Below are 14,007 nucleotides of genomic sequence, written 5' to 3'. Positions count from 1 at the left end.
TTCTCCCCCCCAGAGTCAAGGATGCTTCTCTTTTATGAAGAGCAGGTTCAGAGAGGCTGTGGTACTTGTCTGAACTATCCATGTGATAACAGCCTCTAGAATGAACGCACACACACGCACACGCGCGCACACGCACGCACACACACACACACACGTGTTTGGCACACAGTGTTGAATGCATGACGAGAACATTGTTTTTTTTCTCCAGAAGATACATTGTGTCTTTACTGTGCTTCAGCTGCTTGTTCAGTGACTCTGTCATACTAATGTACTTATGTGGGTCACAGGGTTCAGGCTGGACCACGTGGGCCCTGCTGCCCTCCTTCACACAGCCATCTCACGGTCCATTATTCACCCATAATGATGTTATCCTGATAACCTCAGAATAGCTATGGCCCCCTCAACTTCCTTTGTATCTCTAATTTGTCAGTTTTCTTCAGCAACTTCATGCTCCCTTTCGACAGTAAGGCTATTTGCTGCAGTTGTGCCACGCTCAGATGACTTTTGACCTTTTCTTGTGACAAATATTTACCTGTTTCACGGTTAATAGATGAAGAGAGAGAGTGGGGCGTCCATTGACTGCTGTATTTCCTGATTGCTGTGATTATAATCTGCAGTGTTTCCTGATTCTGATAAATCTTTGGCTTAAATAACAATAATTTCTGGTCTTATCACTCGCTGATATAGCATTCCTTCCGCAGCTGCAAGAGGGTGGATATTTGAACCACTTGGAAAAATGCTCCCAGTGTGACATCTGAATTACTTTTAGAAAACTGTGAGGCCAGTTTGAGCCCAAACATCTGTCCATCCGAAGATGTGTCCTCCTTCATTTTAGTGGGCACAGTGGACTTCGCCTGGTTTCAAGCACTCTCATTTCTTCTCCTTTTGTCGTTTCACTTGTGCCTTCTCCGAGCAGCCTGTTGGTTCACAAAGCAGTGATTGGGGGGGGGGCAGCAAGAATTAGAGGGAGATACAAATGTATTCCTCTACTTTTATTTGGGTGGGAAGAAACAGGCATTGTGTACTCGCACTCATCTGTGTCCTCATGGGAAATAAACAGCAAGTAAATCAGTTGTTAGCTTTGTGTGTTATCTTTAAAGATGAAAGGACACTGAAAACAATGAAATCGCTGCCCTGGGGTTTCTGTAGGAAAGGGAAAAAAGCAACAACTGGAGCAAAGAATGAAACCTTTGATCTCTGCAGTCAGTCCCATTCAGTTAGTCTGAGACTGTAACCAGAAATAGAGAAGACAGGGGTCAAAAAAACGTCCCAGTTCATAAAGGAAGTTTATTGCATTTTTTTTTATATATATAAATACAAATATTAGGAGTCTCATCTTTAAAACATCATTGTTTTTTTTTGTTAATATACTGTACTTCACAACGTACCCCTTTTAAACACATCTGTACTTAGTCAGCATTATTCCTCCTCCTCCTCTGCTCTCTGGCTCTGTGTTTTCAGCATGTGATGAAAGGTGACACTTGGTTCTGCAGGCAGGTATTAACAGTTTTAACCGCTGGCCTTAACAAGATGCTGCTTGCACTTGACATGCCTTTCCATGACAATGCCAAACAAAACAAAAAAAAAAGGTCATTCATTTAACACGTCCATCATAAAGCAGGAAAAACATGCGCACCACTCGATTTTTACTTTCATGGGGTTTTTTTTTTAATAACATGTCCTAACTCCAAGCTCATTAAAATAAATAAGATTAATATCTGTACTGAAAGCAGCCTGATTTGGAAATATCTGTTAGCTTGTATTTAGTGTTTGGCTCCTGGCAGCCATTGGTGCACAGTCACTGCAGCCTGGCCTGTCTGCTCTGGTTTCATAAGCAGAGAGAGTGAATGACCTATATACTTCTCTGAGGGAGGGGAAGTCACCTTGTTGGTGGACCGGCAGACATGCCTGCTGGTTTTAGTGTGCAGGGCTTACCACTGACTTGCTATTACGGTTATAGAGAGAAGCTGCTCGTGTTTTTTTGCCCTTAAACTTCTTCATACTCCATCTGTACTGTATGTATGAACACGGTACTGTAACGGCGTGAATACGCTGCAGTTTATGGGAGATTATTCGCAAGATCAACATGCTGAAAAACACACCTCCACATGGGTCTAACAAATACTTGACACACACTTGTACTCACATTAGCCGAAGCAGTGGGGCCCGGTGCCAGAAAGATGTAGTCAGACAAACACCTCACCAGAGACTCCTCTAAACGTCCTAACAAATTGAATGTGTGTGTAGATGGACAAGAGGGAATTAGATCAGTGGTCCTGATTGTATCTGAGTGTGCTGTGGCTGTACCCCTTTCCAGCAAGTCCCCTGGAGGAAATGTGTGTGTGCAGGGGAGAGAGAGAGAGAGAGGGGGGGGGGGGGGGGAGAGCTTGGCAGCTGGTTTGATGAAGGATGTAAGGAGAATGTTAACCAGACAATCACCTTGCATGTTATTGATTGAGATGAGAGAGAGAGAGGCAATTAGCACAGAAAAGACGGGGGGAGCTGAGGCCACTTTTAATGTTTTGATACAAGGTGTTCTGTCTTTGTACCCATCTGCACGTTGTGTTCTTTGTGTCTTGGGTTTGCGTGCACGAAGGGAAATGTTTAATGAACATAAAATATGTACATCCTCATTTAGCGATGTGTACAAACCTAACTGTAAATGCAAAGCGCTCCGAGTCAACTGAATATGTGGGACATGTGAGAGCCAAGTGGTTCTGTGTCACTCTGTTAACGAGTTGCATACATAAAAACCATAGCCTAATATAATGAGCCTAGTTATTCACACATTACACGTGTAAACTTGTTCTGTAAAAAACATGAAACATTGTCAGATTTCTTTCTGAGCTGTATTCAGTGACCTGCTCCTTTTTTTTTCTTCCTTACATCTCCATTAACCTGAGTGTGGTTTGAGGAATAGATTTGGTCCAAGTGTCGCTGAGTGTGCTCTGGGTATAAATCTTAAAAAGCTTAAAGACACACTTTGTAACTTTTACTGAGCAACATCAGCCTCTTCAAATATAAGTGGTAATTATTTAGGAGTCGGAGTAGTTAAGTGGAGAAAACAAAGACTGGGGCTTTGGCTGTCTATTCCCTCTCACTGTACTGAAACACACCTCAACACTGTGTATGCTTCATAACACCAAGCCCCAGGAACCCGGAAGTGCTCTCAAGTCCCTCCAATGCTACATTTGGGCATTAATCCTAAACTTGCTCCGTCTGATTCTGACAGTTTTTGCTGACAATCACTCATCAACACACTTCACACAAGAGAGTGTAAGATGCGTAGTGTGAGAACAGGTGTTTGGAACAAGGGCTGGGAATAGAAGAGGCACCAAGTCAGCTGTGCTGAAAATGATTAAGCAAAAAGTTATTGCATAATGTTACTGTAATGTGTGGTTAAGTAGTGAATCTAAACTCTATATCTGAAATTTAAATGGTGTTGGTGTTGGGCACAACTTTAAAGTAACTTGGTGGTAAAATCTTAACTCTTAAGTACCTGAATGCATAATTAGGCAGACAATGAGTAATTACATTTGACCCATGGCCCTCATTACTTCAAATCTAAACTTATTCTGTCATTTAGCTCTACTCCAGTGGGAACACGCTGTTCATCCCGTGCTGTAATGGTCGTTGCAGAAATCAGTCAGTGGTGAAAGCAGTAAATGATGCCAAAGTAAACAACGCCTCAGGTCGGGCAGATCTGCACAAGTCATTCTATCAATTTATCTTCTCTGTTGCCTCTTGGTCAAATCTCAAAATGACAGCTAGGGCCGAAAAATGAATTGTTTTCAAATCAAAACTGAAACACAATTAGAAATCGCAAAGACTGCAATTTAATGTAGTTACTTACTATTTAAACTCATCATCCTCATATGATAATATAGAGTAGTCAGTGTTTAAATGGTGCTGTGCAGCAGTGCTTTATCATTTGTTTGAAATCCAAAACAATGGACAATAAACTGAAGCTCGACTTGCTGCACACTTCTCACCTTTATGCATTTATTTTTGCTGATCAATCAAGCTCTTTTTCCTCGTGCTTTACACGACACAGTGTTTGAAGACTCTGTGCTATTGAATTCAAATGAACTCCTGAATGTAATTCTTTGACTGTCATCTCACTTGGTGAAGATATAAATCACTGGAGTGCGAAGCCTTCGTATCTGGGTTTATGGTGAGCCACATTGTGCCGCTACTGTACTGTGGGTCATAAAAACTAAAGAATGCTTCACAATGCATATCAAGTTATAACACAGCGAGGAAGGGGGCATTCTGCCCTGGCTCTGTTGTTGACTTTTGTTGATTTACATATAGTTTCATAACTCTTATGTCTCTGTGTGTGTGTGTGTGTGTCGTTTCAGCTCGCCACTGAGGCAACCATCCACAACAGTCAAAGTGTGTCTGGTTTGTGGAGACGAGGCATCAGGATGCCACTACGGCGTCGTGACGTGCGGAAGCTGCAAAGTCTTCTTCAAAAGAGCTGTGGAAGGTATGAACAAACAAGGTGAAGGGACAAGCCAATTACTACACCTTCTGCACTTAAATAAGTACAAACATTTAAATGTGTTACATCAGCAATGCACTGGCAGCACAAAACATCCGTCCATTCTCCCACTTTATCTTACACATGAGGGTCGCAGCTGACACAGGGCGCCGGTCCATCGCAGGGCCAACACACACAGAAACAAACATTCACTCTCATTCACACCTACGGGCACTTTAGTTAAGTTAAGAACCCGGAGAAAACCCATGCACACACGGGGAGAACATGCTAACTCCATGCAGAAAGGCCCTTGTTCTGACCAGTTCGCGAACCTTGGTCTTTTTGCTGCAAGGCAACAGAGCTAACCACGACGGCTTTTGTCCATTTCCATGAAATTATATAAAATAGACAGAACATACTTGACAAAACAATAAACAACATTAGACTGACATTAGTACAACAGGTTAATAACATTAGACAATAACAGTTGAAATTATATTGCAAACACAGAACAAACTTGGCAAAACAAAACATAGACAACATTAGACTGACATTCAGGTACAGTTTCTATAGCAGTCGTTAACAACCACATGAAGAGAGGGTGTCCGGGCTTACAACGGCTACTGTATATCAGTTTAGTTAACTTTATCTTGGGGTGGAGTGGCTCAGTGGTTAAGACCCTACCTTGTGTACCAAAGACATCATGGTCGCAAGTTCGATTCCACCCCTGGCTAATTGTACTTGATTCCATTGTAAGTCGCTTTGGATAAAAGCGTCTGCTAAATGACATGTAATGTAATGTATCTTAGTGTGTGTGTGTGTGTGCGTGTGTGAGCACACATATCAGTGTATATGTGCAAGGATTGTCATTAGATGTGGTTGGAATCTGGGTGGGGACTGAGCCAATGCCCGGCCAAACCCCGGCAATGGGCCGATAAAGATCCAGGCGCCTAGGGCGCCCAGCAGCTGTACAGGGCAGGAGAGACCCACAGCCACTAGCTCCCCCCCAGGATAGCTACGCATCCACCCGCAGGAGACCAGTCGGAGGAGTGCGAGGCAGAAGCCCCCTCACCCAGGGTCAGCCCGAGATAGCAGGCGACGATAAGACCAGAGGCCGAGGCACCCCACACCCAGCCAGGCCGCAGAGGCCCAGGCCCCCCGCATCCAGAGCCCGCCAGCGTCCAGGGTGGGGCCAGTCCACCACTGGCAGAAGCGGAGCCCGTCCAGACCACCCACCGAGGAGGCACGGCCTGAGCCCACCACAGCCACCCCCACCACCCACCAGAGACCGACCGCACGCCCCCCATCCCAAGGAGGGACAGGCAGATGCCCACGCAGGCAGACCTCCGAGCCAGTCCAGGGCAGATCCCCCAAGCCGAGGCGGGGCCAGAGGTCCAAGGACTTGTTACGCCCCGGTGAGGGGCCCCACCAAACATCCAGGAGCGTTGCCGCCCACCGATGACCCCCGCCGGGTAGGCAGACCACCGCCCACCACCGCACTTTCAGGGAAGTGCGTCATGATGGGCCACGATGTGCCATACGGACACCCCCCAGACCGAGCGTACGGGATCAGATCCCCCACGTCCAGCAATGCCCCCCGGTCACCACAGCCGTCCCCACCCAGACCGCCAGCCCCAACACGGCGGAGGGGTGAGCAGGAGTCGGGCACCTGGGAGAGCACTCACCACCGCCCCCGCCCCAGCCTGCCAGGGAGTGATTTGGTGGTGTGTGATGTGTGATGTGTGATATGGGGTATGTTGGTATCTAGTGTGCAGTTAAAATGGAAGGGGAAGATGTTTTCTTTTGTTAATGACACACAGTAGTTGTTTAAACTATACCAGTCACTCGCTGTGTGCTATTGTTCAGCAACTTTCATATTACGTTATGCCAGAAAACCCACAGTTGGTTCAGTGAATATCAAATCATTTCAAACAATATCATCTTCACTGACAACTGCAGACTCCAGTGTTATTGGCAGACATTCAGCTCAGTTCATTAACAGTGGTTCATGGGGAGTACCTAATGCCAAGCAAGCTTACATTTTTGCTACAATCTTACAGCTTTTCCAGCTGGGACGTGTCATTGAGAAAATGTGTGTGAATACAATACATTCTTTCAGTTATATTCACATCATTTCGATATTTTATTAATTTAGAAGCAGATTTCCATTCCTTTCAGGAATCCCACAGTGTTATTTTTATTAATCAAACAGTTGATTCTAGTTTTTATATTCTTTTTTTGCAGCAAGCTAATCTTCTGCATATTTATTTTGTCTAAAAGATAGATAACAACAGCAGGCATTACATGTATAGACTGTGACCAAGTTTAGAGGCATATTAGAAAAAACACATTCAGTAGTTAATTTCTCTATTGCAGCCATTTCTGTTATATTGAGCTGGGGGAAAATGAGAGGCACCATAATGTGCTTTTCATTCTGTGCCTGTTACCTGAGGCGTTAGTCTAACTCATTTAGATGAATGTTTGAATGAAAAACACACTCTTTATAGAGCCAGAGGAAAGAAAAAAGACCAACACGCAAACAAACCTGCCAGCCAGTAACTGTGCCCTCGAGGTGTTTTCCTGACCATTGGAGGAATTGCACTCATTCCCCAATTTAATCATGTCTTAATTTGATGATATTTACACACCGTCATTCTGGATAAAGGAAACTAGATTATGTGTTTGGGGGTTATCAAATCAGGCATGCCACCGTTGTTGCTTCAAGCATGGCCCGCAGCGCTGGTGGCAGACATTCAAGACCTGACTTTAGGTGACTTTGAAGTGAGGCTCCGGAAACTTAGATTTGTAGTTGATTAAATTGATAAAACCTGATTTATAATACAGTGTAATTGCACCAACTCATTGACTCATTGGTCATTTTCTACTGCTTTATCCTCTACATGAGGGTTGCGGGGGGGGGCTGGAGCTAATCCCAGCACACACAGGGTAAAAGGTGGGCTAGGGTACACCCTGCAGAGGTCACATGTCCAGCGCAAGGCCAATATACTATTCACTCACACACTCACACTTATGGCCAATTTAGAGTGTCAACCTTTGCTTGTTGTGGAAGGAAGAGAACATCCAAACTCCACAGAGAAAGGCCCTTGGATTTCTAATCACTGACCCTTGCTGTGAGGCAGCAATGCTAGCCACTGTCTCACCATGCGGCCCCTCTTTTACTGTTTAATGCCCCTCCAATCCAAAACAACTACAACTGTGCAAACTATAAGGACATAACCTTCAACCGACACAGCGCTGTGGTGCCATTGGGGTTGCGTGTGATGTGTGCAACCTATTGATGTGCAAAACGTGCCGCTACCTTACTTGACCCCTCCACCGCTCTCGCTGAGGTGGAACGAGAGAGAGGTGAGGTGGAGTGAGGCAAAGGATGAAAACAGTGAGAGAAGGATTTTGCAAAGTGAAGAGAGATAGAGGACAGTGAAACGGATACAGTGTGGGAGGGGTGGGGAAGGACAAAGAAAAAGTCAGATGCAGACAGAGCGATAAAGAGAGGAGGAGCGCAGAGAGGGAGTAAGACAGGGAGTGGGATGGAAAGTGATGTGTCAGCAGTGAGCCCCAGAGATGTGTAAGTTAGGACGTGAGGAGACGTATTACTCCTCCCCTCTACCAGTATTTCCTCCTCCTTCTCCTCCTCTTTTCTCTCAAAGTTAAAAACTTAGACTCAGTGTGTGATGTATAAAAGAAGACTGCAGAGAGTGGGCATCAGTACAAGGGAGATTATCCAGCCCATGCTTAATTTCTTTTGGCACCGCCTGCCTCGGAGCACACCACTTTTCAGTCAGCTGTAGCTCATTAGAAAACTAACTGGCTCACGGCCCTTTACTACAGCGCTAGTTAGCATTCTGGATTTGTCATCAACAAATCAGATGAAATCATTTGACTGCGGAGGGTCCAGGTTCTGTTTTATCCAAATCCGATTAGTCAGTTGTGCAGCTTTATTTTACATTAGTGGACGTTGGTACAGTATACAGTTGAAGACCATCTGTTTAAGAGATCCTACCAAAGGCCACCTGAGCCTTTTACTCTCCAAATCTGTTCCCTTAGATTTCTCCTTAAGAGAATCCCACTTAATTTCTGTCATATCTACCAGACGGCTTAGCCAACTGTACCCCGTAAAGTTTACAACCCCGGTCCCAGGAAATGTATAGAAATATGAAATAAAGTGCTGGCTACTGTGGCTTGTGAGTTCATTCTTTAGGCACTCACAACTTAGTATGTTATTCGTCCACCTGAGCCACTGACTACTCATTCAGTTTAAATTAACACAGTATGGCAGCTATTATTACTACAATAAATAACAATATTCACATTTGAATTTTTCTTATATCGTAACCAAAGTCGTAACAATGACAAAAGAAGAGTGTTGTCAAGGACAAGGCTATCTGATATAGAAGAATTTAAAAATCCTTTATTATACATGAATATCTTTGAAGGTAACTTTGTATAGTAATCTAAAGGATATTGAAAACAATCTACATTGGAGTGCCTTTGGATGCCTTTATCTTGATCTGCTGTTTACACTTTACTCCTGACAAATAGAAAGCATTGCCACTTCTTGTGAATTTTGAATAGACAACAAATCCGTTTTGCAGTTGTACTGCTACTGTTGACTCACGCGCCAGCGTCAGGCTCTGTTGAAATAAATAAATTCTTCCGCATCAGTGTTTGCCATGCGCCGCAGAATATTGCCATCTGACAGACAAACTCCAACACAATTCATAATGAATCCTGAATCCACTCCTCCAAAGACCAGTCTGTTGATACAACACAGCTGCACTCAATAAACCACTCCATGTGGAGCGTATTTGAGGAGTTGAACTCCAGCTTATTATTCACATGTCATCAGTGGCTCGGCATGTCTGGTCTCTGTAATGCTGCTTTGAGCTATATAGGTGTTTTTTTCCTGGACTTTTGTGTAGCTGTGTCCTCACTATGTCCTCACTATGTCCTCACTATGTCCTCGCTGCGTCTGGGTCACGGTTTCCGTGGCCTTCGTGTCAATATAAAAACCTGTTCCTCTGCACTGCTGCTGTGGGAGAGGTCACCCGAGGATACGTCTTACACTGTCTCTGCTCTGACTGACGGCGCTGCCAACCAATCCCATCATTCTCAGATTAGGTCGGAGGAGTAAAGGCGTCCCATGAGTGCCGGAGTGAATGCCTCAAGTCCTGTGTGTGTGAGTGGCTCATGTAACAAAGGCTGGAGATGAGCCATTCAGCAGTGTCGTCCCAATCTCAGCTCCACAACACACGTCTCACGTCTGACATTAGATCAAAAGACATGAGCTTGCTACATACACACGCTTGTGTTTTGATAGTAACAACTGCTAAGTTACTGCATACACATTTACATTTATATATGAAATATGTTTCGCAAATGATGTTGTGTTACTACAGGGAATTAAGTTTTGATGAACTATCGATGAGAAATACTGCAACTGCCTCCATCACAGCTGACTGCTTTTGTACATGAGACCCTTTCAGACGGCACACGGACGTCTAAATAATTACTAAATGCATTATGTATAGTTGCAACAAAAGCAAAAGAGGAATATGTTTGTGAGGACAAAATGCACAGGACAGCTGTTTGAGATATTATTATGGAAGTGGGGGACATAAGTAAGCAAAAATAACAGCTTCTATTTACATCATTTTTGAACTTGTGCAACCTCTCTTTATAATGATCCAGAGAAAGAAACGTAATTGTGTAGAAACCCATCCAACACAGCTGTTTGTGTGTTGTCCAAAAGAATTGGTGTATTTGCATACTGCTGGCACAGTTGTAACGACAAGTGCGTCTCTGAAAAGCTTCACTTTTAGTCACTTTTATTTCGGCGCTGTGATTTAGGTCGCATAAATGAAAATGAATGACAATCCAGGAGCCGACCAAATTCCATAAGAAAGGATAATAGAATGACATGAATCCAGGAGACTGACAGAGGTTTCAGCACGTCCTTCAGTTCTATTCCATCATGTGAATGCAGCACTTGTATGAAATGTGCTTCCGCTGCCAAATGCCATTCAGACACACAGTACAGTGCATCATGTGTGGCAGCTACTGTATCTGAGGGGCTATTTCAAAATAAGGATTCTAGTCGTGTCGGGTTACAAAGGTGTAAAGTCTGTCTGTGTCATGTTTGGGAGGCAGATGTACCATATTTGCTCCAGTGGCAGGAGGTCTGCAGGGCAGAATGCTCTTGTTAATGTGGGGTCCCACACAGGAAAAGAGTATTTCCCTCTCATGAGAGTTTCCTCATCACTGAAGTATGCGTGAGCTGAGGGACAACATACACAAACTCCAGCGGGTCGTTGCCAGATTGTGAGATCAGTAGCTAAATGTAGACGTGAGTGGACGCCAAAATCTTCTTCTTCATCTTCTTTAATCTTCTGACAGTTGCCATGCACTGAAGCAGCATTGAGGTTTTTGAAAGGATGTCAAATCTAATACTAATTTGATTGGCCACAGTAGGAAAAGCACAGGTGTAAATAAAAACCCACAATAGCTGTTGGCAGTCGTGTTGAAATGAGTCGTCGTTTAAGTTTCTTCCTGTGATGGCATGCTACAATATAACGTTGTAATGTAATAAAAATCGGAGGATTCCTACCTTTTAATGCCGTAGTATATTTAAAAACCTCAACACGCAATTGCATTACCGCGTGCCAAGTTGATATGTGAATGCTCATATTCAGAGGTAAACATTCTGTGAGTCCATGCAAACACAGGGCATAAATAAACAACTTCTCTCCCTTCCAGACACACACACACACACACAGTTGTCCTCACACCACTGAGACACACACATAAAGTGACTTTCACTCCAACAATTATTAACAAGATTCAGGGGAATGAGCAGAACAGTTGACAGGAAAGCCCCAGAGTTTTTTTTTTTGTTTTTTTTTGAATCGCCATTTGGTTCAGCCTATCCAAGTGAGTGTGCATTTACATAGAGCATGTTTGTGTGTTCGTGCACAAGGGGGGAGAGGGGATGGCTGCGTTGTGTTTCCTGTGTCGCAGTTTACTGTTTTTTAGAGCAAGAAAAATGGGCTTATGTAACGGTCATGTGATTTAGCCAGAAATAGTGGTGGGGCTACAGCTGCTGCCTCTCCTCCTGCAGCTTGGTTCCTTGGCTTTTGGCAGCAGCCAGACAGACACACTGCGCACTCCTTCAAGCTCAGAAAACAACTTCTGCTCAGTCCCCTCACAAACACGAATACTGTACTGTAGATGCAACAAAAGGCAATGCACAGAATATGCATGTTTCAGCAAACTGCACGATACGATGATTTGCAAGTAAGAGCACTTAAGTCTTTTTCTAAAATTTCCTAAAAACAGAAAAATGACAGGATTAACATGTAGGTAAATACAGGCTAATATGCACTGGCATGTGCATGGCAGGCAACCATACACACATTAGTGTACAAGGGTCACTGGGGCCACCATACTACAATTTACCAATCCAGCAGGGTTGTGTCATAATATCCGTGTGTTACCGTTGTGTATCTGTTTGTAAAAGCATTATTTATTTTTTATTTTTTTCCCAACATTTGCCATTTTTATTTTTAATAGTCAAGTGGAGCAGCTTTGGCTGTGTGTGCGTGTGTGTGTGTGTGTGTGTGTGTGTGTGTGTGTGTGTGTGTGTGTGTGTGTGTGAGTGAGTGAATGACTGCATGTGTGCACGAGCCTGTCTGTGTGTGGGCGTATGGCACTCTGAGGCTGGGGGACGTGTGGAAAAAGGGAAAAAAGGGATGGAGATGCAGGCGTCGAGCAAGAGAAGAGTGGTGGAGGAGGAGGAGGAGGAGAGGAGCTGTGAAGAGCTAGTGGAGCGGAAGGAAGCGCTCTGAAATGGGAGATCATTGGGTTTAGCTAAGGGCTAGGCAGGAGGCAGGAGGGATTCTCGCCATGTTAGCATCACTGTCAGGAATAGTCTAGCTGTAGCCAGTGTCCTGATTCCAGCACATTCTAATACCCTCCTGCCATATACTGTAAAATACACTGTATAATACTGTATAGTTAGTCATGTGCTCTCACACTGATGTTCATTAATGCAGCTCTCTGATGTTGCCGGACATTTCACGGCTGTCTTGTGCTGACCTACATTGCAGCACAGATTCAACAGCAGACATGTCAAATGTACAGCCTCTACATTTGCCTTTGCATTGCATTGCATGTAAGCAGCTCCAGATGTATTCCTCTGTCTCTATTTTTATCTCTCCGCCGCATGTCACTGAGGCTCCGTTGCGAGCTACATGTGTGTGTCCCCGTTGAACTGACTCCGTGTCTTGTCTGTTTGTAGGTCAGCATAACTACCTGTGCGCCGGGAGAAACGACTGCATCATTGACAAGATTCGAAGGAAGAACTGCCCGGCGTGTCGCGTACGGAAGTGTTTCAAGGCCGGGATGAATCTCGGAGGTGAGGAGTCACACATTCATTACATGTGTCCGATGTGATGTTTTAGTCGGCGTTACTCTGCTCATTAAAAATAAAAGATACGGAGAAGTAGGTCGGACTGCAGTCACAGGAAGCCTGGGGAGCCTTTGTCATAGGACGTTTGTGTTTATGTGTGTGCTCTCGTGGATCTGAGCTTAATATTCAAACTTACTCCACAGTTACAAACTGTGCTTGATCATTTAACCATTAGAACACCAAACATTTCGGCTGCTTTTTTCCCATTACTATGTTAAAACGTACAGTATATGCAGAGGCTATAAGAATGTGCAATGTAGAGTGTTTTATATCCTTTTTTTCCAGCACAACCTGGGCAATCTAAAGAAAAAAAAACTCTAAATGTTTCAAATCGGATTGAATTTGTGTATTTTGGAAATATGTCACAGGTCAAAGTTCCCTTGGCTCATTTTTATGAACAAAAAGAAAAGAAAAACGCTCTATTTTGTGACTTCTGCAGGATTATTGTTACTTTATATCACTACTTAAAATGTGATATAAAATGAATCATAACTTTGACTCAACAGCACATAGGAAGATGGAAAAAAAAGCCTGAATATGTGACCATATAAGGAGTTGTGAATTATTCTCTCCGCAATTTACCATGAGTGCACCTGCGGCACAATATCCGTACCGCGTGAGCACTAAGGGTTAAAACTAAAAATGATCCTGAACAATAACAAATGCATGTTGTTTTCTCACATAAAGATGACCCTGGCTGTGGCCTGTTGAGGGCGGGCAAGCAGAGGGGCAACATTGTCATAATAATCTTCACTAGATGTAGCCAAATGTGCATCTCAAGCTGCCTTTGTCTCAGCTTTAACCTTTCCGCAGTCAGACATGGTGCACACATTATTATACACATTCACAGGTGTGTTGGAAACCTTTAAGATAATTCAACAGCCTTTTTATCCAAAGGTAGTAGTGGCATGTAAACAGCAAAATGGCACTGTGATTCATTATGTGTAACAGTCAAGAGAGAGTGGCTGTGGGATGCCAAGGCTTGAACGTTAGAAGTTAGCAGTAGTCTTGTTAATGTAACAGTGCAATGCATAATGGT

At 43.9% G+C, this 14,007-nt stretch overlaps 1 protein-coding gene across 2 annotated transcripts in view; it reads left to right on the top strand.

The window, feature by feature from the left end:
- Nucleotides 1–14,007, top strand: part of nr3c2 (nuclear receptor subfamily 3, group C, member 2) — a 58,016-nt gene that overhangs the window by 27,713 nt on the left and 16,296 nt on the right. Inside the window, exons 3-4 of one of the 2 annotated variants that reach the window (XM_058640502.1) lie at nt 4,362–4,489; nt 12,798–12,914. In XM_058640502.1, the coding sequence (XP_058496485.1) occupies nt 4,362–4,489; nt 12,798–12,914 (245 nt within the window). Of the gene's footprint in view, nt 1–4,361; nt 4,505–12,797; nt 12,915–14,007 lie in introns of both variants that reach the window. The other variant, XM_058640501.1, reaches the window with a different exon arrangement.

The sequence above is a fragment of the Solea solea genome, chromosome 10, assembly GCF_958295425.1.
Source record: "Solea solea chromosome 10, fSolSol10.1, whole genome shotgun sequence".
NCBI lineage: Eukaryota > Metazoa > Chordata > Actinopteri > Pleuronectiformes > Soleidae > Solea > Solea solea.
Note: the sequence above shows the minus strand (reverse complement) of the source record. Positions and strands in the feature narration are given on the sequence as shown.